The sequence below is a fragment of the Centrocercus urophasianus genome, unplaced genomic scaffold (assembly GCF_019232065.1).
Source record: "Centrocercus urophasianus isolate 14NV4802_14NV808 unplaced genomic scaffold, USGS_Curo_1.0 seq_73, whole genome shotgun sequence".
Lineage (NCBI taxonomy): Eukaryota > Metazoa > Chordata > Aves > Galliformes > Phasianidae > Centrocercus > Centrocercus urophasianus.
In genome coordinates this window covers 14134336-14161570 of record NW_024885344.1, presented here as the reverse complement: position 1 = coordinate 14161570, position 27235 = coordinate 14134336, and the positions used below count along the sequence as shown (strand labels likewise).

General features: G+C 35.5%; 1 protein-coding gene across 3 annotated transcripts in view; it reads right to left on the bottom strand.

The window, feature by feature from the left end:
* PIK3C2G (phosphatidylinositol-4-phosphate 3-kinase catalytic subunit type 2 gamma) overlaps positions 1 to 27235 on the bottom strand; it is a 203322-nt gene that overhangs the window by 129678 nt on the left and 46409 nt on the right. For all 3 annotated transcript variants that reach the window (XM_042837757.1, XM_042837756.1, XM_042837755.1), the window contains 5 exons: positions 21642 to 21837; positions 18188 to 18310; positions 10846 to 10977; positions 4608 to 4722; positions 2750 to 2880 (listed from right to left, as the gene is read on the bottom strand). In XM_042837757.1, the coding sequence (XP_042693691.1) occupies positions 2750 to 2880; positions 4608 to 4722; positions 10846 to 10977; positions 18188 to 18310; positions 21642 to 21837 (697 nt within the window). The remainder of the gene's footprint in view (positions 1 to 2749; positions 2881 to 4607; positions 4723 to 10845; positions 10978 to 18187; positions 18311 to 21641; positions 21838 to 27235) is intronic.

Below are 27235 nucleotides of genomic sequence, written 5' to 3'. Positions count from 1 at the left end.
TGCACACTATGCGGACTTGCGAGGAGTACAAGTGCCAAACGCTGAAGTTCATTATTTTCAGACCCACTGATCCGCTCTAGTAACCCATCACTAGTCAGCATCCATGAGATGCTGGCAACAGGACCAGTGATCTCAGCTTCCAGAGACAAGGGTCTGAGAGTCAGCTGCTGTGAAGACCACGTGTCTGGATCAGTTACTGGGGAGACTGATGTCTGCATAACATGAAGAGATCTAAAACCAGTAACCACAGTATGGTTGTGAACTTGGGGGTTTGTATATCTGGGTGTCAGCAGTTGAGGAAAGGAGGAAGATCACGAGCTAGCTAGCAGATGAACTGAGCACAACTGCTAGTGTAATTAATATTTTAATGCTACAGACTTAAATATATAGAGATAAGGGTATGTATATACTCCAATGGCAGAATTTGATCCTAATCAGGCAGAGAACGAACAGAATCAGGTTGCCTGCTTTTGTGGGAGTGCTATGCGTTTCCACATGTGCTAGTAAGGCACTGCTTTCTGTCTGTGTTGATGTATGTGACTGGACATCCTTCTGTAGTATGTGTGCCTGGCAGGAATATGCACTACAAGTCTCTAATGGCTGAACATGAGGACACAGAGCCACAGCCAGGCTGCATCCATGATGGTACTGAATTTGACAGTTTGAAACAACGACAGCCAAGTAGTTGTGTGGTTTTAGCCATTGTTTCTCTTTTTTCTGCCACAGGGTTTAGAACATTTTCTGTCCACTCTCTTATCTGCTTTCAGAAGAATGACTAGAGGGATCTTGACAGGCTGAGGGTGGTTTCTTGTGTGTTCCATCCACAGATAACTTTTTATTGCAGAATCATATCTGAAACTTGTAGGCCTGGAGCATCATCATACATTTTGCCCCTGAAAGGGTACCTAGATTTACCAACTTTACTTGAACTATGAAAACAAGGAAGAAAGACAACTTGAGATTTCGTGGCAACAAATAGTTTTACAAATTTTAATCAAACTCCATCTTTACTGAGGGAGGTAAAAAGAATCCCTCTGATATTGATATAACAAAAAATTCTGGCTCTCAGATTTTTCTTGATCAGAAATCACTTAATAAAGATGAACTTCCTTCATTAAAACCCCCAAATAAGCAACTCTTCAACTTGACAATTTATTTGGTAGACCAGTTTGCTCATGAGATGAAAATAAGTTGTGAAAAAAAAAACAAGGACTACTATTCCTCATCCTCCAAGAATGTTATTGAACTTATCATAGTCTTAGCAGCAGCCACTTGTGCCAATGATTTGCAAAATTCCAAGATGGAAAAAGAATTTGTACCTCCTGCAAGTACTACACAACCTGTAATGAACTTCTTAAATAATTCAATGAATAATAAAGTATACTGTATGTTACAGCATAACATTCTGTAAGAGTAACTCCTGGAAAGGGATGGGAGTGAAGAAAGCCACAGAGGGTAATGTAAATATGATAAAGCCAGAAAAAAAAAAAAAAGCCATTTCAGAGTGACGCTATTAGTTCTGTGAATCATCATAAATGACCATGATCTCATTTTCTTCCTTTAAAATTTAAGACATGTCATCTCAGATCAGGTCATCGGTCTATTTCTCACTCCGTGTTTTGCCCCAACAGTCGCAGCTAGAGATGCAACTTACACAGACGATGCCAGCCTGGCCATTTGCAGTGGTTTCCTCCCTTCATGCACCCACAGAATACAAAATTGTTGCACTAAGGATACAATAGGCTCTATGTTTGCCTGGTCTTGTATAATAGCCATTTACGAACACATTAGCCATGAATCTTTGGATAGCCTTTATGGATCCAATGGCATTGTCTACCTCCATAGCTCCACAGCAGCAGGGATTCACCACTGTCTGCTTAAAGAAGTATTCTCTTCCATTTATTGATAGTTGATCTACTTCTCTCACTGAAAATCCCTAGTTTGAATATTCTGTGGTTTTATGGTTCATTAAATATATTGCTTGATTAAAATAAAAGGAAGAAAGAAAAAGGAAACAGAATTGAAAAGTTTTTTAACAGATGCATCATATCGGACTGGGAGAGAAGTTATTTAGTCACTGTAAAACTAATGCATCTTTTGACATTTGATTCACATAATTAACTGTGACTGGCATAATGACTTTCTATAAGTATTTCTGCTCCTAATTTCACATGGATTATATATAAAATTATATAGTACATAATCTTAACTTATTATGTAACCTATGTATATCTGAGCATACTTATCTTCTTCACTATATACACTATAATTGGTTTTGTTTCCATGTGCCTTCTGTTTAATGCTGAACTTTGTATATTTACTCCTTTGCTTAGAAAGAACTTTGTACACATTTTTAATGGTTACATGCTATTTAACCTCTATATAGTGTTAATAAAGGATGATGATTTTCAACAAATTAAAGGTTTGCTTAATAATACTAATATAGACATACTGTATCACCTGAACATCTTATCTTTTGAATAAAAAATTAATTATTTCCCTCAATGAGTTGAAAAGACGTAACAAGAGAAAGGTAAAAAGAACAGTTTTCTAAACTAGTAAAACACACTGCCATCTCTAGGAGCTTATTTAGGCTTTGCTGATCTATTCTCACATTTAGAGGTGCTGTTCCTGAAATCAATCCTGCTAGGCTCCTTCAGAGAAAAATTTTGTTTCTGAAGTATTGGATACATTTAATTGTGATCAATAGATATATAAGAGTCAGCAGGACTAGTCAGGTACAACTTACAGCAGGAGAGAATGTGCCTGTGATAGTCTTGCAATATGCTTCAGGCACTCTTCAGTTGGCTCTTCAAGATCATCTCTTCTCTCTTCAGGTTCAGGGTTAATGAACTCCAAATCAGCTTCAGGAAATTCAATCTTTATTAAAAAAAAAAAAAAAAAAAAAAAAAAAAAAGTGAGAGAGAGAAAGAGAGAGAAAATCTGAACTCTTATTAGCAATATGTATTCTGCTAGAACAGTTAATAAATGTCATAGTTGATTTGTACAGGAAGCATACAAAATATGAGAGAGAAAAGAGGATGCTTTCTGCTTGCAGCATATTACCTAAATATGTTAGTGATAAAGTCAGCCCACAAGAATCAGTGGCATCTTTGTCTCTGACTTTCCTGGGAAAATTTCATCTAGTCTATTTCACTATGTTCAGAAGGCTGAAGTTGTTTTTACTTTCATTCCTCCCCTCTTGTTTTTTAATTAGATGGGTCTTAAATGAAAAGTTTCTATTATTACAGATTTCTTTTTCCATAAATATAGGGATAATTCTGACAAGCACTTTCCAGTGTAAGATAGAAGAATCAGGTTCCTCATGTCAGTTCCTTATGATCAACTACTTATACATTGTACAGCATCTACATTTTTTTTCATTCTTTGCACTTCCATATAGACATTAGAAATTTAAAATCTTTTTAAGACGCAGAGAAAGAAAACATTCTACCAAAATTAAGAAGTTTGTGGTATTTGGTGATCTGAATACAGTCAGCTGAAAATTCAGGTAGCTCCTTAAAATCCAGCTAAATTTGCACATCACATTTTGGCTTGCTAACTCACATCATAATTTTTTATCTATCTTTTTCATATATGTGTATGCATTTAATATGCATTGTTTGTCAAATGCTAGCAAAGTTATGCCCTAGAAAATGCAAATCTCATCTTGGCCATATCAGAAAAGCAATCCTTATGGCACTATTTACGTTATGTTCAAAATCATGATACTGTCACTTATATGAGAACCGATAATGAAAGGGAAAAAATGGGAGACCCTCCTGTCCTGCTTCTTTTAGCAGAGACAAATTATAAATGAGCATTCATTTACTAACTTGACTTCCTTTATTATTAATAGAGAGAGCTATTCTAAGGCACTTTCTTGGACTGAATTCTTCAGACAAGAAAATCCCCTGTCCATTAAAACCAGGAAATTTTAGGCCAGCCTCATTTATCCATATTATCTACTATTACAAGCCATTTGCTAACAGTTGTTTCAGCTTTTTAATACAGAAAACAATTTGATTTTCTTTTGAGGCATCCAATTGCTTTGCTCAGCTTCGAAATATGATGAAACATCCAGGCAGACTTACTGCATTTTCAGTATTGGGAGCACTATTCTGCTTGGAGTTGGTGGATTGTCGGCATGTAGTCATGGAGATAGAGTTTTACTGATGCTTACTGACAATTTCCTTGTAGCTACTTCCTTTATAAGTCCTTCATGCTTATTGCAAGTTGTATGTTACACTTATAATGGCATGCAGTTCAATAGTACATGGAACAAAAGTTCAGACCTGAAAAGGCAGCTGCAAGTCAGGTAAGAAGTCAGCAATTTTTGTCGAAGTATTTTTGGAACGAAAATTTTATGAATAAAAAATTCTATGAAAACCTTCTGTGGTCCTCAGAGGTGGTATGTGATGTAAAAATTAGCATACACTATGCAGCATTATATTTTTCTATCCATAAAGATTAACATGCTCTCTCTGAGCAGCTATAATGGAAATAGCATTTTCAATTTTTGATGTCCCGATGAGCTGTGGGAAAAATCCTATTTTTTGCACTTTGCTGGAAAAAAACACTATTCATTGGCTTTTTCATTTTCTTACCTGCAACGTTACTGATGTTGGTGCATCAACACTACAGATGCCTGGGGTAATCATTGCTGCTGGAAGCATACTGTACAACTTCATGCTAAGTAGCACAGTTCCATGAATGAGCTGCCTGCAATGGACACAAACAGAAATACTGCCTCATTACCGGATGTAAGGTGAACTGGGTTTACTGAAATTACATCAAAAAACATGGACCTGGACAGCTTAAAGGACGAGAGAAAGGAGAACAAACCTTTACATTATGCAACTAATACAGATATAACCAAGGTAGTGGTTGTGTATGGAGGGTCTCAGTGCCATAATGGTATCTGTTTAGTTGGAGGGATTATGCTGCAAATGAGGTGGAAAAAGTGGAAGGCAGTGTACACTTATTCTAGAGGAAGAAGAATCCTGTGACCACCTACTGCAACCACCATCAACCCTGCTGATATATAGATGGTGGAGAAAAGGGGGTATGATGTTAGTCTCCAAAAAGCTGTAAGGATTTGAGTGAGATCATTTATATTACACCTACTGCACTTGTTTTTTGGACAGATAAAATATTTGGTTTGAAATACCTATTTGAGCCCTACATGCACAATACAGCCCTACCAGAAATAGGCATACATGTAGTCAGTAGATAAGAAAACCAGAACGATTTTCATTCTAGAAAACTTGAATAAAATGAGAAAATTCAGGTGTAAATTCTAATCATGACTAATCCACTCAAATAAAGAATGCAGCACCTGAATAAAGTGTAGTACATTGGATGTACCCTCTAATCCGTCTACATCTTAACAATTAGGATACATTCATAAATATGATTATGTTTAACATTTATTTTTCTACTGAAAATTTTTACCACTTTTATACCACAGACTGCCCAGCCTGTAAAACCATAAGAGAATGGACTAGATTCTCTTCTGTCAACTCCAACAGAAACACCCAGACAGGCAGATGAGTTTTGAGTAAACAGCTTTTACCAAATATGAGAGTACCAGAGCCATATGAGAGCCCAGATGGACTTTCTGGTCCCAGAATTAGTTTGCAGCATTGCTGGAAAAGAAGTACTTTTCTGAATTGAGGATTGAAATAAATTTCTGCAAAGACATCTAAAGAAGGAGCAGAAAACTCCTGCAGAGTCATTTATTTAAGACAACACTCAGTGCAAACACAGGTTAGGACTAATTTTTGTTTTTCACTTCTGAAGCTACTGATGCCGTAAGTGCAAACATTTTGATTTATTGTGAGAACATCACTCAGGAGGATTAAAGACAAAATTATTTTCTAAAGTTTCTTTTGCAGCTGAAGGTTTAATGTGTGGAGGAAGGGAGGCAGAAAAAGGAACTCTGATGTGATATTACTTGGGGAAAAGGAGTTTGTGCTGTGAAGTCTTTCACTGAGGTAAATGTGGAAGTGATCAAAGGAGGTTCAAAGCTATCTTCCTGTGATGCTTGCTTAGATGACCTATGTTAAATGAATAGCCCTTTGCCCATTCCCTTGTGGACAGGTATTTACAACATAATTTGAACTAACTGACCTCGTTAGAGAGAGTAGATGAGAAGTGAATGAACACGAAGACCAAATTATCATTTGAGTTCTCTTTTCTGCTAATCACTTATGTTGTTCTCTGAAATTAGGAAAGATTTTAAAGAATCCATACAGTGTATTTTTTTATTGGGAAACTTTGAAGTCCGTGTAGGTAAATACAATCAAGGATAATTTCTGTGTGCCTAACTGAGATGTTTCCTGAGCTCATTATTTCAGCTCATTTGCACACAGTGTGTATGTGTCTAAAGACTGTCCTGGAAGGTAAAGAAGAATCTGCAGATGTACTTCTCCATTTCTCAACAGGAGAAGAACGAAAGAAAGTACTGTATCATTGATTGTCTAAAACTGTTTATACATTAAAGCAGATGAGAGGACTATGAGTAAAACCAAGGACCTCACCTCCATACTATTTAGCTTAACAGCTCCTAAGAAAAAATGAACTAGTTTAGGAACAGATATTTATAGCATGCATACAAAGTATGCTAATTTTCTATGTGTAAGTGAGTATATTACACAGTGAAACATACTTTAAACTAAGGCTATTTGTTAAAAACAGGGAGTATTTTAAAAACATGTGAATAGGCATCAACAACTGAAAGATGGTATATTTTGAGAGACAGTAATCTTCAGGAAACTCCATGTACTCCGCAGATAATATTCCACTTTTGGACATAAAAATCAAACAATAACTAAGAACTCTGTTGGTGAAACAGTTACAAAGAATATAATTATTTTTAGAAGGAGGAAAAGATAAAGGAAGGACAGTGTTCAGGATCCTCAGAACCTTTACTGAACAGAGTTTTATCTCTGCTATCTTTGCCTGCTGGTGAGCTCAGATAGGTGACTCAATATAGTTCTCTCATCTATAAAGTGAAGACAGTGCAAAGTCAAAGACAATTAAAGTCATAGATGATGGCTTCCATGCAAAAAAGAAGAACAAAAGTTCTCTTCAGCATAAAGTACATCAGAAGGTCAATAAAAAAAGCTTCCCTGTGTCTGCCACTGTTTGTTTAAGTCCTCATACAAAACCAAAGCAGATGAAAAGCTCTGGAATTATAAAAATTTCCAGTTTTTCTCTATGACAGCAGCAAAAATAAACCTCCAATCTTATTTCAGCAGAAGAGAACACTGAGATGTAAGGACAGCACCAGTTATTACTCTACCTTACAAAATCAACCTCATGTCCTGAACTCACATTGGTGGAGACCTCATTTACCACACCCACCAAGAGGAAAATTTTGTTGCTTGTTCTATCTGATTCGGAAATACCAATGCAAAATAAATAGTGCTGTTAGAATCAGTGAACTCAGGGCAATGGGCACCAAGGAGACACTAAAACTCTCATATTTCCCCACATATCAGATTCCTGATTTGCAAATTAGCTCTGGATCACCAAATTATTCAGTCTAAGAGACAAAACATTTTTATGACATGAAGGAATGGAAATGTAGCACTCTGGTTTGGAAATATTTTCTCAGCTGCCTCCTTAGCCTGAGATTTCTTGATATCAATGACCTTACTGACACTGACCTACTGATACTAACACTGACTACCTGCTAAAGATAAGAAATGTGGATGCAGAAGATCACCTAGCTGAACAAGGTGTTATTACTGATTTCATTCTCAAATAATTGTAAAATTAGAGTGGGGTTACTGTTTAGACCAGATATACCAAGAAAAAAGAGGACCAAATACAGTGTAAAAACAATTTAATTATCCCCAACTTTATGTTTGTAGCTTTAAATATATTTTTCTCATACTTTCTACTTAGTGTTTTCCTTATAGAAATGGAGTGCTAAAATCGCAGAGAACAGCTATAGCTTCTTCATCTGTAAAGGTACATCAACATGGTCCTACCCAAAAGCATGAGAAGTTCTCCATGCTTCTAGAAGAAGATAAACTTGTGCAGATTAAATATTGGGGAATTATCCCAAAGCGATCACAATTCTTTTTTCCTGTTCTTTTTAACATAATCTACAGACAACTTGAACAGGATTCCTTTGTTTTTAACCAGAATAGATTATAATGGGACAGAAATCAGGAAATGTATTTTTAAAAGAATTGAAATTTATTTTCCTTCCCCAGTGTTTATCAAAAACAAATAAACATTTTAAAAGTGCTTGAAAAGAACAGAGAATGGTCTTTTCTAATCTTTTCTGGTCCTGAGAAGAATGCCTCTGTGACAAACTGGGACAAGGACTTGAAGAAGGATGTGTGATGACCCAGGCAAATATCAGCTACCAGCTTCTTCAAAGAGCTTATTTGTGTCCTTTCCCTTATAAATCCTAGACCTGAGTATCTGTTAAGATATTTTCAAAAACTTAAATTCATCTCTAAGAAAAGTATTTGTTTGAGGAAGTGGTATTTTCCAAGTCAGGAAAGTTTTGTTAGAGATTTCCTGGGTAGATTCATTTAATCTTTTTATGTGTGTTTACAGAATTTGTTCATTTATTGATCCTACTACCATAATCTTCACAATAATACAAGATACTCTTAACACATTAGTATGGAACTACAGGTGCAAACATTTTCTTGGTATATACTTTCATGTTCAGAAGTATCTTGCTGAAATGAATCAAAATCTACTTGCATTTCAAGCATGAGGGAACAGAGTCTAGTTAATTAATAGCATTAATTATTAAGAATCATCTAATAATTTTAATCTTGCCGCTCTCTAAGTCATTAACCTTGAGAGCTAGTTTACAAAAAAAAAAAAAAAAAAAAAAAAAAAAAAAATTCATCTCTTCCAAGAAAAAGGAAAAGCAGGCTGAATTTCAAGTTTCACATTTCAGGAGTTTCAGTACTCCATTTATTTTTAAATCAGTATATAAATTCAAATAATAGAGAATGGAGTTGTGATTGGCTAAAAGAGGAAAAATTACTTAGGCTTCTTTATGTTAATTATTGCTATAAGTGACATAGCAAACTGACTGAACAATCTATTCCTAAATTATTCCAAACCCAACAACTCAACTTTTATTTCTTCTTTGAAGGGTCATTTCAGCAATGACCTGCACAATTGTACAGCAGATTAAAAGAAACTAACCGTGTATCCCCTTCATTGTGCTGATTGTGTGTACTTTGAAACAATGGAGACATTTTCCGGTGAGTTTTGAAACTGCTTGGGTGATTTGGAGATCTATCTAATGAAAATCGATATGCTTGCTCTGAAGGTAGGCATTACAACATACATAATACAGGGAAATGGGGACTTTCAAATATCATTAATTTGGAACTTAAATGCTGAAAAGTGGTAAAAAAAAAAAAAATAATAATAATAATCCCAGTTAAGTGACCATGCTAATGTTCTGTTTCTGTGTACTAAGCACACATTAGCTTGCTGGGGCTCAGGGCATGTTAGCACTTTATCTTCAGGTAGTTTATCAACTAAGATAGTACCCTGTACCTTTTCATTCTAAGCATCAGAATAGCAGAGATATGCAAAACAAGTTCAAAGGCACACACAATGACGGTGAGTGATGTGCTTTTCTTGCAAGTAGCCTAATGAAAGACCAATAAAAACACTGAATAAAATGCCTAAGAAATCCTTGCAGAAGAGATTTGATTCATAGAAAGAACCATATAGAAAGCCTTCATTCAAGCTAAGACCTGTGATCATTCAGTCAAAGAATGATCTCCTTTCTTTAATGCAGCAATCTTGAATTTTTTCCTGAAAATATGAAAAAACCTCTAGCCAAGTCTAAATTACTGTCTACTGTTTTAAGCCTCTTGGCCTAGAAGTTCAATAGAACCCAAGGTCCTTCCTAACATAGTAAATGCCTAAATGCAATCAATTGTGGTTTTTTGTTTGGTTGGTTTTGTTTTTAATGGCAGCTACCACAACATGTGAAAGTAGATAACGATAGCTCAAGTTGAGGAAAGAGCTATAGCTATAGAGCTATAAGAGACAGATGCTTATTTAGAAGCTTGTAGGGCTTGAATATATTCATTTATTGCTCAACTTGAGCAGCTATGCATTTAGTTAGTCTGCTGTTGTGTATCTTACTTTATGGCATGCAGGACTAAGGGACAAATAAAAATTACTTATTGTAATAGATCTAACCTCAGATATCTCAATGAATCTAAATAAAAATTAAGTATCATCATAATGGATTGATCTAAACTTGGATTTCTCAGTGCTATTAAAATATATTTATGGTAAGGCAGAAAATTTATCTTAGATGATGGTTTATGCATCACTACACTCAAGCCTACAAGCATCGTTAAATCACAGTATGCTATGTGTAGAACAAAGAGGTTAAAAAAGAAAAGAAAGCTTCTTAAATTGTCTGTAGATTAAAAGGGGATCATTGTAGACATTACTGCCTGTCCAACTCCAAGCAGAATGAATGGGAGTGAGAAGGGAAAGCAAACTGAAAAAAAAACCAACACAATTGTGAACAGGAAGTTATGGTGGGAAAGATTTTGAAAAGCTACGAAATAGATTTCAGTATGGATTTTCAGCAGGCTAAAGGAATTTTACTCTATTAAACAGTTACACAAGCCAGGTTCAAAAACAAGGTATTGAAAAGAAAGAAAAGCTTATGGGTGGAGCTCTTACAGGCACATCAAGAGCATTTTACTGTAAGTGTCAGCCAGGTTTTGAAATTAGTGTTTCTTTTTTTTTGTATTCTTCCCAAGCTGAGTGTAACACTATTCAGGAATGGTCTTTTCACAAACCGTCATATGAAAATGAACTTACTCTTTTTGATACAATGGGCAACATGTCCAGCCAAGCACCTCTGTGGTTTTAGAAGCACTGTTTAGTCCAAGTAGTTTTATTGTCAGCATCGTTTCCCTTGGAAGAGCCTTTATCCGTAGAGGAAAGTTGATTCTAAAATAAAATAATGGAAAAAGAAGAAGAAATCTAGTTTTGTTACAACAAGTAACATCTTTTCACATTTCTCTGGATTCCTAAACACATATATCAAACTATAAATTACAGGAGGGCAGTTGTGAAGGAAAACGTAACTGATAGGTCCCTTCAATACACCAGCCACACATGTAAAGTATTGTCAGCCACTAACTTGCATGATAGTACTTAAGAAGCATAGAATCCTAGTTAAAATCTTGCATAGTATTAATTTATCAGTGGAGGGCTATTTCAGCGCTAGCATTCCCTGAGCATGAATTGTAAACAAATAATTTGCTGGCTTGCGTCTTCAGAAGTAAACACTACTACTAAGAACTATGAGATGTTTTGTAAGTAAAGTATGATAATCATTCTTGTTTATGTGTACTTCTGTGGAGTGGCATTTCTCAGGCACAATTTAAAAGCAGAATTTGTTGTAAAAGAAATGAGTAATTCATGATTTTTAATGAGAAAATTCTAGTACATGAGTGTTCTTCTCAGCTTCGTATTGATCACTAATAAACTTGATTGGCCATTCAATTTGTATATATATATGATTATATGACCAATTTACAAACATAATTTAGAGCAATTGTAATAAATGAGATACTTTCATGCTATATGGTAGAATCACATATGATATTAATCAGACATGTGCAAAACTTTATTTCCTTTTTCCTGAAGAGAATATCTGTGGTAGACGGTTTTTAAGTTAAAAAATCTAAACTTCTCAAGCATAAAATTAGATTTGTTACTTTTTTTTTTTTCTTTTTCTTTTTTTTGATATAAACAAAATCAAGGAGCTAAGGGCTAAAAGAATTATTTTTGTGTTGACAGCAAAAATGTCAAGAAAACAAAATGTCTGCACAAACTCGAGTTGAAACAAACCAGAATAAAAATTGATGTAATATTATTTAATATTGTGTGTGGTCTTCCAGTACATGAAAGGGACATATAATCAGGAGAGGGAAAGAGTGTTTACGAAGGTGGATAGTGATAAAACAAGGGGGAATGGTTCTAAACTGAGACAGGGGAGGTTTAGGTTAGATATCAGGAGGAAGTTTTTCCACAGAGAGGGTGGTGACACACTGGAACAGGTTGCCCAAGGAGGTTGTGGATTCTCCATCCCTGGAGGCATTCAAGGCCAGGCTGGATGTGGCTCTGGGCAGCCTGGTCTGCTGGTTGGTGACCCTGCACATAGCAGGGGGTTGAAACTAGATGATAATTGTGGTCCTTTTCTACCCAGGCCATTCTATGATTCTGTGATTTTCATATTCAATCTAAAAGGGGAAACAATTCAACTTTCAGCATTTTTAAAAAACGATACAATAAATAAATGTAGAAATTAGTATTAAAAATATAGTAGCCTGAAAAAATAAGGATTGTGAGCAGCAGAAATGAGACAAGATAAGAGCGTAATGTTCAATTTAAATAAGATTTTGATCCCACTCATTTCACTCAAAATCTGTCAAAATCCTATTGATTCCAGGAAAGTTTGCTTGAATGCACTGAGGAGTTACTGTAACAAAGAAGATGTTTTTGCTAAAACTCTTAAGTACTCTAAATTAGCATTGGTGTCAAGATTTCAGATGAATCTAAAATATTTTGGAAATTATCCAGATTTGCATATGTCCATCTGAGTAAAAAAGCAAGACAGCAATTTCCCATCATTTGTAATTAACACAAATAGGTTTGAGAAGCAGTTCTCAACTATCTTCCCACATGTCTCTATTTATAGCTTCACAGCATGATTAATATTTTCTGTGGAAGGAAAAAGAAAAGCCACGCGTTTTCTAATATAGAAATTTGTTAGCACTATTTGTGAATGTGAAGAAATGAAATAAACTTCTCAATACCCTTTTCCTTGCAGAAAGCAAACACTTGTCAGAGATTCCCTAGGACACAAGATATAGCACTACCAGATGTACACAGATGAAGAAAAAAACTTGGAGATTTAAGTAAGAGTTAGGCATCCCAAGACTTAAACAAGGCCAAAAATTTTCCTTCAGTGATATATGATATACAGGGAAAGGGAATATTTATACTAGTTTTAATGATGCCTAAGCTCACTCAGTTGGCATTATAATTTCTGACTGCATGAGGCCGATACAAAAAGATTACTAAGAGGAAAGAGGAAATGGAAAGGTGGCCAGAAATAAGACACTTTGTGGATGATCAATTTCAGCAGTAGTTGAGATGAACAAAGAAGCTACTAACTGAGAAAGTGCTGTTTACAGATGTTAAGTAATGTTATACAGCTGGTTTCAAAGGCTAAGGCCCTAACATCATAAGAGCACACAACACTGAAAGCTCTGAGGCAACTAGGGCTTTGCCCAGGGAGAATATAAACTAAACATACAAGCCAAACACAATATGGGGAAAAAGAAATCCAAAGCCAAGAAAATATCTGAGGTGATGAATGGTAGGCTTAATGCTAATTCCACATTTTATGTCTATAGGTTTAACATAAATTACAGAGGATGGAAAAAAAGAGGAGGTGGTAGAATGAAGACATGAAGAGCAGCCAGCAAAGGAAAAAAAGGAAGGAAATTCTGGAGAGGCTTCATGCATTTAAAAATGAAGCTGATGTGAAAAGAAACGGGGAAATTTGGGACTTTGTTCATTATGTGCTAGACAGTATGAGTCTGTTCAAATTTTGCACTGAAGTGATATTCATTTTTCAAACACGTAGATTACAAAACAAAGAACAGAATCCTAAAAAAGGACAAACAGCAACAACAAAAATGCTATGTGAGGCAACCTTCTTAGGAATCAAACAATTTCAATCTGAGGGCATTCTATTGGAGATGATAAACGACTTCACCAGAAGATAATATTTAAACACAAACCTACCAAGTTCAAACACCAATTGGATAAAGCAGTGTAAAACACAAACTAAATAAATGAATACCAACAAATATAGCAAATCTTATATCTTTTTTTGTTTGTTTGTTTGTTAAAACAATGTCCCTGGGCTCCTAATCATCAAAGCACCACTCTCCATTTCTCTGTCTTGTTTAGGAAAAGCCAGTTTTCAATTAAGTAGATTCATTTTTTATCCTGATTGATCTCTAACTCTATAGTGAATAGCTGACTTCCTATTCTAATGGAGACTCTTCCTGATGGCCTTCTACCATCTGCATTTTCATTTCAGTTTCATTTCAGGAAATAGCATATGGGTTTCAATGAAAGTAGCACTTTACAACTCAGGACAAAACATCTTGCAAAAAAAGAAATCTCGTCTTCTCTTAAATTTTTATGTGAACATATTCCCTTCTCTTTCAGAAAGTGACTTTACAGCTAAAATATAACCAAGAGTAAACACAGATGGGTGACAGTTTTTAGTGATGCAGACTTTCTACAATAATAAACGGGGGCCAATTCATGACATATATGAACAACTGTGGTAATACTTATTTCATTAAAATACACTATTTTTAATCTGTTCCAGCCTGTATCTTACAAAAAAGTGCTAATGAGTGTTTCTATGCATGTATTATTGTATGAAAGACAAACCAGCCTGTTCTTCAGTATGCTTTAAACTTCTGCTAGTTAGGTACATAACATCTTCAATAACAACGCAATACCACATTTACTGTTCCTTCTCTCTGTGTTTCAGAAAACTGAATATAATGATTATTTTGTCAAGTTTGGCGCTGTTTGTTCCTTCTTTATTAGAGGGTTATGAGCACCAATAACAAAAAAAAAAAAAAAAAAAAGCCAACAAAACCCAAACAACAGAATTTCCCATTATGACAAGTATTTCACATTTAAAAACAAAAAACAGATGGAAAAAAACCCAATTCCTTCCTTTTATATATCATCATAATGAAAACACCTGCTGGCATCATATCCTCACTAACATTCATAAAAAATATCAAAATCATACTGTGTTAAGTACAACTGAGTAAAGAAGTCAGCACTTTTCTTTATGTGAAAACATTTGATTGAAGTGTTTTGTTAGATACAGAGAAGGAATACGTGCTAAATAAGCATCCAATTCTGAATAAAATCTACCCTGGTAAGCAAGGAATATTCTAGTGACTCAAAGACAGGAGGGAAAAATCTAGCTGTAACACTATTAGCTGGTTTAAAATATCCCATCTGACCTTTGCATTCTGACTAAAAAATAACTGTTGTTTGCAAAAACCAGTTCCAGATACAAAATAAAGCATACTAAAATAATGTCACTTCTGTCTGCCTAGACTCTCAGCCTTTGCTTCTGGATCTCATTCGGTCCAAGAACTTTGCCCTCATGATTTAAGGCTTACACAAATATGGGCCAAACAGGTGGTATACATGTTCATGATTGAAGGAAACACAGAAAAGCCTGCTAGACGTATTTGATTTTGTAATTTGTAATTAATTTGATTTGATTGAATGAATTGATTCAAATTTTGAAAATGATTTTTGAAATTCAAGGAACTATAAAAAAAGTCCATAGACTTCATTATTGATGAACAAGAGCCTGCATGCCTTGCTCACAAAAGTCAGCACCAGTGGAAATGACCCACTGTTTCACAGCTGCAACGACAGCATAATTGGTAGGAAAATATTGCTTATACAGTTCATCTTTCATCAGCACAAGCAGATAGACGTCAGAAGGCACCAAATCCAGACTACACAGTGAGTGTGGTAGGACAGTCCAGCCAAGGTTGGCAACGTGCTCCACAGTCTTCAAACTAGTATGGGGCCTGGTGTTAGTATGTTATAAGAGAAAGGTGATCTTCACTTGATTGACTTTCAAAATGTGAGACTTCAGCTTAGACAGCATTACGCTGTAGTGATCAGAGTGGAAGTTTTGCCCAGGTTGCAAAAAATCAGAAGGATCACCCTTTCCAACTCCAAAACATGGTGAACATCACTTTCCCGGCTGATGGCTGTGTCTTGAACTTTTTCTTTAATGGGAAAATTTCAAGTTACCACTCCACAGACTGCAACTTTGAATCATAGCAGTGACACCTCATCTCATCACCAGTAATTATGCAATTCAAATATCACCTTCCACCTCATACTGGTTCAAGAGATCCTGACATACTTGCATACAATTTTCATTCTGTTCCTGCGTGAGCATTCATGGGACTCACCTGGCACAAACTCTGCAACATTTCAATGTTACCACCATCATTTCCAACACATTTAAACCAATATTTAGCTTTGTGCACAGTTCCCTGGCCATAATAAACCAATTTGCACAGATGAGTTGATTAAGATACTCTTCATCTCAGGGTGTGACAGCTATATATGGCCGTTTTTGAATGTAGCTTGTCTTCCACATTGCTGTCACCACTACTTAAACACACCACCCACAACTTCACTGTGCTCACATCCACTGTTTGGTCTCCATAAACATTCAGCATATGTCAATGAAAGTCAATGGGTGTCATGTTTCCCACAGGGAAGAATTCAGTTATACATCTTTCCTTCATAGACACTTCATGTTAGATACCATTTTGACCAACTATCCCTCTGCTGCCATCTGTCACACAGCAACAAAATGCAATTGATGGAAAGGTTGAACTGCCATGCCTCCAACATCTTCCTCTGATGTTGTGGGCCAACATAATAAAACAGGAAGCATTGCTTCTGGAGCAGGCCTCTTATTAAGTTTCATGCAATTCTGTATCTTGTTTACGGTGTTAACTTCTTCTCACAACTACCTATGAAAGTATTTGGTATGTGTAGTTAACTGTTTTTCCAAGACATTCTTTGACTGAATTTCATACAGACTTTGAAGAAAGGGAGGTCTGAACAGAAACGCTGAAGCTTCCATATGATTTCTGCGTATTTTCATAGAAATTGAAGAAAGGTGAAGCTTCAATCATGGGTGAAGAACTTATTTCTTTGCTGTCATTTTATATCTTGTTTTATAGAGAGGTTCTATGAGACGCATCCTAGAAATAAGTCAGCCACCTTCTGGAAGCCAAAAATACTCATAAACAACGTAGTTCCCCTACAATTTAGTTTTGTATCTGCCCATATGTATCATAACCTGTGCAATGTGAAAATTCCTACAGTGCAAATGAGAATGATCCAACATCTTCAACACAAAGATAACCATTCCTTCAAAGGACTGATGGTTCATCACAAACTCTCTGGACTCAACTGAGTTATCAGCAAAGATGTTAGGTCCTAAAAGAACTAATTATATTAGTAGCAGAAATGCACCCACTTTGTTTCTTAACTATAGGGCATACATATTAAATATCCCACATCTGTTTAGAAGCATTGAGTAAAAAGCCTGCACAAACTTCCATTAAGATAGAAGTGCAGTGGGTTTGAGATGAAACTTGTTTCATTTTACCAGTTTCAAGCCGTTATATGTCTTAGAGTGAGGTAATCAAACTTATGAATCGAACACTTTGTATTCAATTATAAGGTAACAAAACCCCTTTCGGGTCTTAGTCTTGAATCTTAGTCTTTATTCAATTACAATGTAATAAAGCTTCTTTCAGATTCAGAATAAAGTAAATGGTAATGTAAAACATTAAAAAAAAATTGAAAGACTATAAATAAAAATGTCATTCGCAGGGACGTAAAAACAAAACCCACAAACCCGTCTACTTCTCTCTTCCATCTATTGCAAGTATGACTTTTATGTCAGTTCATTGCCTTAAGTGAATGTTATTTAAGTGTGTGTCCTGCTTTTAAATGGAGTTAATTTCCTCAAAGCAGACAGGCACAAGACAGGCAGCTGGCAGCCTCTACTTAATAATTTTAGATTCAAACCAAAGGACTTCAATTTAAAAGTCTGCAGATCTTTTTTATATGAAAATCAACACATTCAGATTCCTTCTAAATAAAGAATCCAAAAAATTTTACAACAGGTTCTCAAGCTGGATTTCATATCTACTAGAAGTGAATCCAAAGTGGAAAGTCTTCACGAGAAATGATATAAGGCCTTTTGTATTTCCTTTCAGCTTCAGCATTCTCCCAGTGAATAGCTGAACAAAATCTATTCTCAAGCCTGCGTATTTCAGTTTATTCTTAGACTAACCTTAGTCTAGCACTACTTCTCTCTCTGGCTATCACATTCCTTTCCCGCTCCCACCTCTCTAAATTTCTCTGAATTCCATGGATTTAATTTGCACAGAAGATCAATAATAAAGATGTGACTTTGCTTGTTTGCTTGTTTGTTTCAAATTGATATTAAGTTTGTAAAATCTTCAGAAAAGCATAGATAAAAACTTACTTCTCATTCCAGTCTGTCAGGAAAAAGAAGGATTTTCTAACAGGTATATTTTTGCAAATCTTCACTTGACATATTGTCTTCCCAGCATATGTTAGTAAACAGGAAAAAGAAAAAAGTTTGTATCTATAAAGGAAAAAAGGGGAAAAAAAAATAATTACAATGTAATTTCCACACGGTAAATTCAAGGTTAACTGTTCAGAAACTTATGAAGATCCATTCTTACATGCAAATAGAATTAAAATGACAAATCAGATTTAATGTTTAATTTTTAAAAAATAGAGTTCAAGAAAGTGCTTAAAACATGTAATCCTTATTTATTTTTCCTTATGGCAGTCAATGGAAGTTTAGGCAAAAGGTGTGAGGTGTTGCAACTTTCTCATCATATAAGTTCAGTCATTAGTGGAACTTCACTTATACTTTTCCCAATCTGTAAGAAAACTATAAAGAAAAGAAAACAAAAAAACCCACAGGATAATACTTCAGGGAATCTATACATTCATTATAGCAGATGCGTTAAAGACATCTGTGTTGGCATTTGTCACATATTTGTCTGACTAGTGTAATTCAGGTCTCCAACTATCTGTTAGTTCTGTGTCCTTAATTCATCTTGTAACTTCCAGATCCTCCTATGGAAAATTGCCATGCTGAGCAGTAGACCATGTTCTGTGCAGGAATGATGAAAGCAAGTTTAAAGCATTTGCAGATTAACAGTGCCTGGCTTAGCTTTATTTACAAGCATCATTGCTGATCTTTTCCAGAACATTGCAATAATTGTTATAATTATTATAGCAGATGTGCCTTTTCTCTTTCTTCTTTTTCTTTAACAATCTGTAGTTCTTTTGAGGTATTTATGCAAAGAAAAGAAAAAATTACCTCACAAGTGCAGGAAATGCTTGAGCTCTTAAATATGGCATCTTCCCTCTAGAGTCCAAACACTACCAACAATTGCAGTATAGTGAAGGAAATAATAAATTTTAATACAATAAAGTGATTAAGGATTGCTTAATCCCTGATACATCCTAGTTTATATGCCATAAACACTAATCCTAAAAAGATTAATGCTTACACAATGTTAAGTTCAGAGTATTCACATTTCAACACATTGTATTTCTTCATACAATATTTTGCCTAGGTATCCTCCCTCCCTATGAATTCAAATGCAGGGAAATCTAGTCTTGTCCCAAAGATAACTTCATATCATCCTGATATAGATAGCAATATGAATTTGAGGGGTGTAGAAACAAACGCAGCAAAACGTTATGTCATTGGCATCAAATAGTAAATACCTGATTGGGATCTATATGAGCCAAAACAAAAAACTGATAAAAAAGAAACTAGAAACAAAAATACAGTACAGAAAGGTAATTGGTTTTACAATTTATAAGGTCTCCAACTACCTTTTTAAAGAAGTAAGATTGAAATGAGAAATTGTAAGCATGAATATAAAAATTGATAAAGTACCGATCTACAAAAAGGAGCTCCAGAGGGATTTGGTGAGACACTGAAATGATTGTGTAAAACACAAGACCCTCCCTCTTATCCCAAATGATTAGAAAAAAAGATCATTTATCACAAATTTGTATGTCTGGATAAACAATGAGACAAGTTGTAAGAGATGTCAGAATTCTAACATATTAGCTTGCTCCAAATATAATGCACCTATTTATTTCCATGGAAACAACAACAGGTTCAAAGAGCACAATAAAGCTACTTGATGAGGCACTTCCTCAGTTACAAAGAATGATTTTTCAACATAATCACAACCATTAGCTATGCATTTTTGTGAGCAATGAACAAGAGACATATACCCATCACCACATTGCACTCATATCAACTATTTGGTCTTCACAAACATTCAGCAAGTATCAATAAAGTCAGTGGGTGTCCACATGGAGGAATTTTTGTCCACATGGAGGAATTCAATGACACACCATTGCATCATACATACTCCCATGTCTGACTGCCCCTCTGCTGCCATCTGATACACAGCAACAAAATGTAGCAGAATATTGGTGAGAAAGTTCAGCCTCTACTGCCATACCGCCAACATCTATCTCTGATGTTGCAGACTAACATAATAAAGTAGTAAGCATTATTTTCGGAGCACTTAAATTCATACTCTCTCTCTCTCTATATATATAAACGGAAAATGAAGTGCTGGGACAAAGCCAGCATACAATCATGCAGTGTGGAAAATAAGGAGGAGGAATGCGCTATGAATGAAGTTAGTAAAAGTATCTGAGGAAAGTAGGCGAAATGGACTGCAGTCTATGTTAAGAAACTCATGTTACAAGTATTAGAAAGATTGGAAGAGGAGATTAAGAAGGAAGAGAGATCCTCATTTTCACATGCTTGAACATAGCGTTCAAGTCATCAGTGGCATTTTAGGCCATATGTAATTTCACATTTCACTGGTAAAACAAAATGCAGTGGGAATGGTATAACCATCTGCAATATCAGGATAGTGATTATAGTTTTTCATTTATTACCTCAACTAATGTAAATCTCTCAGATTTTTATTTAATTGCTAATTACATTTAATGTGATATAGTACATTTTCTTGTTCACAGTCTAATGCAAATGATCCCATTGCTTTTTAATCGGTCATTTGGAAATCAAGGTGGAGTGGGAGGAAAGGGAAAGTAATAACAAAACACTTGTAGAATAGCATTTTCACTCATAAAAATAATAATACCAGACTGCACTGGAGTGGCAAAAAGAGAACACCAGTTTTACAGTAGAAAAGCATCTATTTGAAGAGACAACTTATTTGAACGAAACAAACAAAACAAAAAAGTGCAGAAGAAAATATTTCAATCAGCTTTTTGTTAAAAGTTGCCTCTTTTTTTTTTCTTTCCTCTGCTAGATGAAAATACATGGTATAATTCGACCCATAAACTCTGCTGATTTTTATCACGATAGGGCTTGTCAGTGCATATGCTTAGCCAAGTAATGTTGTTTGAATATACAAGGAACAAAAATTACCGATAAAGTCTCGTTCAGATTGGGTTCAAACAAGCATCCCTCTGATTAGCTTAGTAACACTTCCACTCATTTGTACTGTGAAGGCTATAGAAAGCTCCAATCCAAACTCTTGGCATGAAGTGCAAACACTTTTCTCTGCCTCTCTGAGCAAGTCAGAGACACAATTGTTTCTTCACATACCCATCAAGTTCAACACCATGACCTTGCTTGTTACCGTACGTCCATATTGGTTGGGGTAACCAGCTAAGACCTCTTTGATTCTCCTGAATGAAACATGGGAGACTTCTGATCAGATTACATAAGTGCTCTTTATGCTATAAAAATGGTGGAGATGCACTCACTCAGCCTTTAACATTCATACTGAAGTACTGCCAAAGCAACAGATGTTAGCTAGCACCTATGAAAAACATGTGATTAGGAGAGATGAGGCACCACCCTTCTTGTGAACTGTTGCTGGATTTTCTCCCACCTGTTCACCCAGGCTTCAGGAATGTTATGAGCTGCATAAACAGTGAAGCTGAGCTGGGAATCAAGACTGATATCTGCACGGGGAGGGCTTCTAGGTATGCTGGCAACCTGGAAATCCATATCAAAGCTGCTGCTGTATACGTGGATGAGATGAGAGATGGCCATGGAGAGCTCTGTCACAGCAGCTTCCGTTAATGCTAAGAGGAGAGAAAGAAAGAAAGGTTAGAAATAGGTCACTTGTGATAAAGCATGTTTATCTTAAACCATCAGTTATGGCTTTGAAATGCTTCCTAATAAAATTTAATTTAAATGACATAACCTACCAACTGAAGCCAATTAGCCATCTGTGCTTCTGAAACCAGCCTTAGCTCATTTCTGGTGTATCATTAGCAGTCTTTCATTACAGTGCCTTCAAATTAAGGCATTTTCAGAGTAAGCCTTTTAAACTACAGCAAGTTAGTGTGTGCTTTAGATACATCATTTTAGTCTGTTAATTTTTGCACTAGAAAGATTTATATTCTGTAAGCATCTTGAAATTTCTGCAGCTACATAGCTACTTAGTTCAAGGGAAATAGCAATGTTGCAGTAGAAAGGAGCAAAGGCACTGGTTAGCTTTTAAGACTATAAAGCTATTGCAAATACAGATAAACAACTCATAAAAATATATATAATAACAGCCACAATCAGATATAGCATTCAGATGGTCATGTATTGGTCAAAACATTCCACAGCGATAGACACTGAAAGATGTATCTACACAGATACATCAAATGCAGGCTGTACCCTCATTTCTATTTCACTTTTATTTATGCTATTTCCTTTGGCATGAGTCTGCGGTGCTCTTTTTTTTCTGCAGTTACTGGCTTGTATCCATCTTCCCTCTCTGCATTTCTGGAGCAGCTAGGGACTATCTGATTGCCATTGTAAATTAAAATCCCCAGCCCTGGCAGCCTCCATCGAGTGAAGAGAGCTGGTACAAGCACTCTTATTTCTCAGGCAAGGGACAGTTTGAAGAAGAAAGTGCCAGAGAACTTTATACCATTCCAGGATCAAGGTGATTTGTCTTCCAAAAGAAATATCCAAAATTCTCCTTTTCCCCTCCCTATATCTCCCAGCTTTCTATGTGATCAAGGACATACTCTCATCACCTTATGCCATTCTTTTCTGGTCCTCTTCAGCCCAGTGTATGTTTGGCTACTGCACTCAATAACCATTTATGAGCCATGTATCTATTAAATTTTTTTCCAAAGAACAGAAAGTCTGAGACTAGCTTGCATTCACTTTTAACATTGGGGATAACTGAAAGCATCCTGTCCAAGAGCAGATACAGACACTATGATTCTTGGACTTAGCTCAGTTTATCACTAAAAGTGACTTCAAACGTATTCCTTGCCTGGAACTTCTTTCACACCTTTAAACTAGAAAATATTTAGAATTACTGAGTCACAAAATACATGGAACACTCTGCAAAGGAATTATTATATATCTGAAAGAGTGGTAATGTACTGGCACAGGCTGCCCAGGGAGGTGGTGCTCCGCACATGTGAGCAGAATAATTTTAAAGATTAATCAATTAAGATCAATTAAGAAAACTTAGTTTATTTACTCAGTATGTACTTCTGTGGCTGGTGTATCTTTTTTACTGTCCTTTTATTTCCTCTCTTTACTATTTTCTCCATTCACTATCTTTTTCTATAAGGGTTCTGAATAAATCTTCAGCTCAAATGCATTTTCCCTTGGATAGCATTTTATTCTTACACCCAGCTCTCTTGGATGTGCAGTGAGTGAGCACCTTCCAAATTAAATGTTTAATCTGCACTGAACTGTTTTACATTCCAATGAATTATTGATAGTCACACATATAAAACATTCTTAAGAATTCTTAGGAGGTCCAGAAAAGAATGTCAGCAGACTGCCCCAAAACTGGAGGAGAAAAAAAATAGTAATAAAAAAAATATATTTTTTTTCTCAATTATTTGTAACATAATTTATTCATGTCAGTGGTAAGGTGAAAAGATTCCCTGGGTATCAAAGACCTGCCCACCCTAAAATATCTACATGGGTAGATGAGACAGAGAGCCTTCAGTCAGCTACAGTTTGTCTATGAGACTCCTTATGAAGTAAACTGGGAAATTTATTTTCTTTCTTTCTCCTGTTTTCTCCTCTCTCTCTTTCAATTCATGAAATTTCAGCATTATTTATCTAATTTATAGGAGACCTAGCATGATTCTTCTCACCAATAAGGCTCCATGATGCATAAGCAAATGATCAAATATGACCTAGTCTGCAGCTACTGTACTTTTTCCTACGTGTGCCTTCTGTGGCTTCTTTGCCACAGTCACCCCTCTCCCCTCCCCCCTCACTCATTAAGCCTGATGGCAATTAAGCAAATTAGAGACACCTTAGTGAGTTTTTCACTGCAAAGAACTGAAGTCAAAGAACTTAACTGCTTTTATGATTAATAAATTTTAGATGAGAAGGATCTCTGGTGTTTTACTGATATACCTTGCAAAGGCCATAGACTTCCCATAGTAGATCACAGCTTTAGCTATGCCAGAGTTTATTTTCTAGGAAGTATCCCACACATAGTACCCAGGAGAATGATGAATACAACACATCCTAAAGTGAACTGTGACAGATTTATAATCTCAACAACTCAAGTCTCAACTTATTTCTGGTTTAGAATTATTTGGCATCAACTTCTCTGTGGTGATATCTCTCTCATTTTCTCCACTGAGGAAATGAGATGAGAACACAAGAAGTGACTTTTATCCACAGCTGCCAGATATGTTTATTTCTGACATGCTCTTTTCACAAGAAATCTAAATTTTCCTGCAGTCTGAGTATCTAAAATGTTTCTACAACTGTATCCTTTGTGTGGCATTCTTAGCCAGTATCTATTTTTTTGGAGGATTAGGTGGGTTTAGTTATGTGGAAACCGGTGTTAAACAAACTTTAACCACAGTTGCCAGGTATGTTTGCTTATGACATATGCTCCTTGTATGTAAAGTCTGAAGGAATGAATTTCTCCCTTGAGAAAAAGAACCACCCACGCCATCTTTGACAGCATTAATGAATATACTTGCATGTAAATTCTAGAGACTGTAAGGAGCAAACCTGCTCATTCCTTACAGAAAACCACATAATTTCTTCTCATTCCAGTATTACAATTCACATATTTCAGTATGAAATCTTTGAACAGAGTAAGCACTTTGCTAGCAGACGATATCAATTTAATACATATCAAACATGCTCTTTCTGATTCCATACACACATTTTCTCAAGGTAAAACATGGTTGAAAATAACTCAGATGGAAGTCTTAAGATTCCTGTGGCATCTTAAAGCTATTTTGGAAAACATGAACTTGATATTATTCTTTCTTACTTATTTTTAGAGATAGGAAAAATATTAAGATCATAAATTCTACTTTGGTCTCCCTCTCTCTCCCTCCTACCCCACTGTCTTGGAAAAACTAATACACTCTCAAGATTCAGGTGAGGTGCAAAGCAATGTTAATTAGACATTAACCATCACCATAATAAGTAAAAACCAAAACATGAAAGGGCTGTAAAGCAAAAACTGATCAGATGCAGTTTCCAAGCACCAATATATTTGTTGTTGTTTCCTCCTATCAGCTGAATAATCCTCTGAATTATCTCTTGAAATAAATTTACAGAATTTCTGCTATCCTTGTAACCAAAACGTTTCTAAAACTGGATCTTTTATAAAGCCTTGTTAACTTGGATCAACATATATATATTTTTTTGGAGGACTGGGGGATTTAGTTATATGAAAATTGATCTTAATTAAATAAACCTGAGTAACATCTTGACTCTCAGAAAAACATATAAAGATGTAACATAGCAACAACTTAGAGGTAGAGAGCCACGCTCAAATTAAAAAAATAAAACAAAAAGCAAAAAACAAAAAAACACAAAAGAGACTTATAAAGAGGAAATACAATTAAAAAAACTCTTCATGTTTTTCTGTATTCTGAAATAAAAGGTGATTTTTCCAAACAAAAACAAATTTAGAATAGCTCTGTCCCAGGGAAAGAAAGATGTATTTTCATTTTTTTTTCTAGGAAAATTCCACCAAAACCTCCCATTTCCTCCTTTCTCCTTTTATTTTTATTTTTTATTTTTTGAAACTTTCTGTAGTAAATACTTCTATGACTAGGTCTAGAAGAAACTATCAAATCCAAAGTACCATCAGTGAACCTTTACACTCTTAAATGTAATGACAGTTTAATTTCTTTAGATGTATTGTCATCAAGGTATCTATTTTCTGCATTCTCTCAAAAAGATAAGAACTCCATCCTGTTCAGACAGGAAAAGCTGCTGATTCAACATCATCAGCTCATGGTGCATACTGGGCTTTCTGAGATGGGTCCCAGAGAACTATGGATCGAGTTCCAAAAGCTGCTTATTGTGTCTGATCTCTAAAATCCCTGCCTGAAGTCACAAGGCTGTAGATACTGTACAAATGTTCATTCATCAGCTTTTCAGAAAGGCACACTGACTGTAGTTCTGCACCAGTCTGTAGCCTGCTTTTTTCATATTCTAGACTGCAACAAGCCAGAATGCTAAATCTTTATTAACTGGAATAGATTCATTTATCTTTTGGGAAAATTTCATGCTGCAGAAAGGTGAAAATTTCTAAACATGCTCTTCTCAAATTTAAGGAGAAAGAAAAAAATAACACGCGGAGTGCTGAAATATTACTACGATTTTTCTAAGGACTTCATGCAAAGGGAACAGAACATGATCCAGACTTAGATGTAACATGGACGAGTACTGCTCTGTTCACAGCTATGGAATAATTTGGTCTATAGAGATAACACTGTTAACAGAGTCAATTATTGCAACACTAAATAAAGGTCTGAGAGTTTGAATTAGTCTCTGACCTGCATATTCCATGGTGAATGACTAACATTAAACCTCTGTTAATCCTTTTTACTGGGGGGGGGGGGAAGGAGGAAAATTAAGAAGAATTACTGGAGTAACTGCTGCTTTTACGTTTGAGTTTGATACCTTTTTCTTGAAGATAAATATAAATACAGAAAGGAGACAGAAAAGAACAGCACAAATGGGAATTGCAGTCTGTCCTCTCTTCAACTGTCAGTGCTGATTTTATTTTGAATTGTGCTGCTCGAGATAGCAAAACTCATACTTTTACACTTCTCCAAGATCTGGAAAAATGATTTTAATTTCCTTTTTTACTAAGATGATTTTACTTTACTTTTATATCATGGCAAATTTTTTACATGTCTGCAGGGCTGGGAGCTAATGGGGTAGACAAGGAAACACAGAGGTGGTTTTAGCAGGAATACATGCTTCGCCTTCCAGGTGATTTTTACTTCTAGCCTCAGTGTGTGAAAATACAACTTAGGCTCAGCCTTCCTAGATTGGAAAGACCATGGAATTCTCATGAAGGTGAAGGATTGAGGAAAGCTCATAATCCCAAAATGAACAGATGCTTAGAATGCTTTTATTCACTTCCTGTGGGTGACACCGAGGCTCCACTAGATCACTTTTGATCAATACTCTCGTATTTTGTTTTAATCAGATATAACTTAACACAAGCTTTTATGC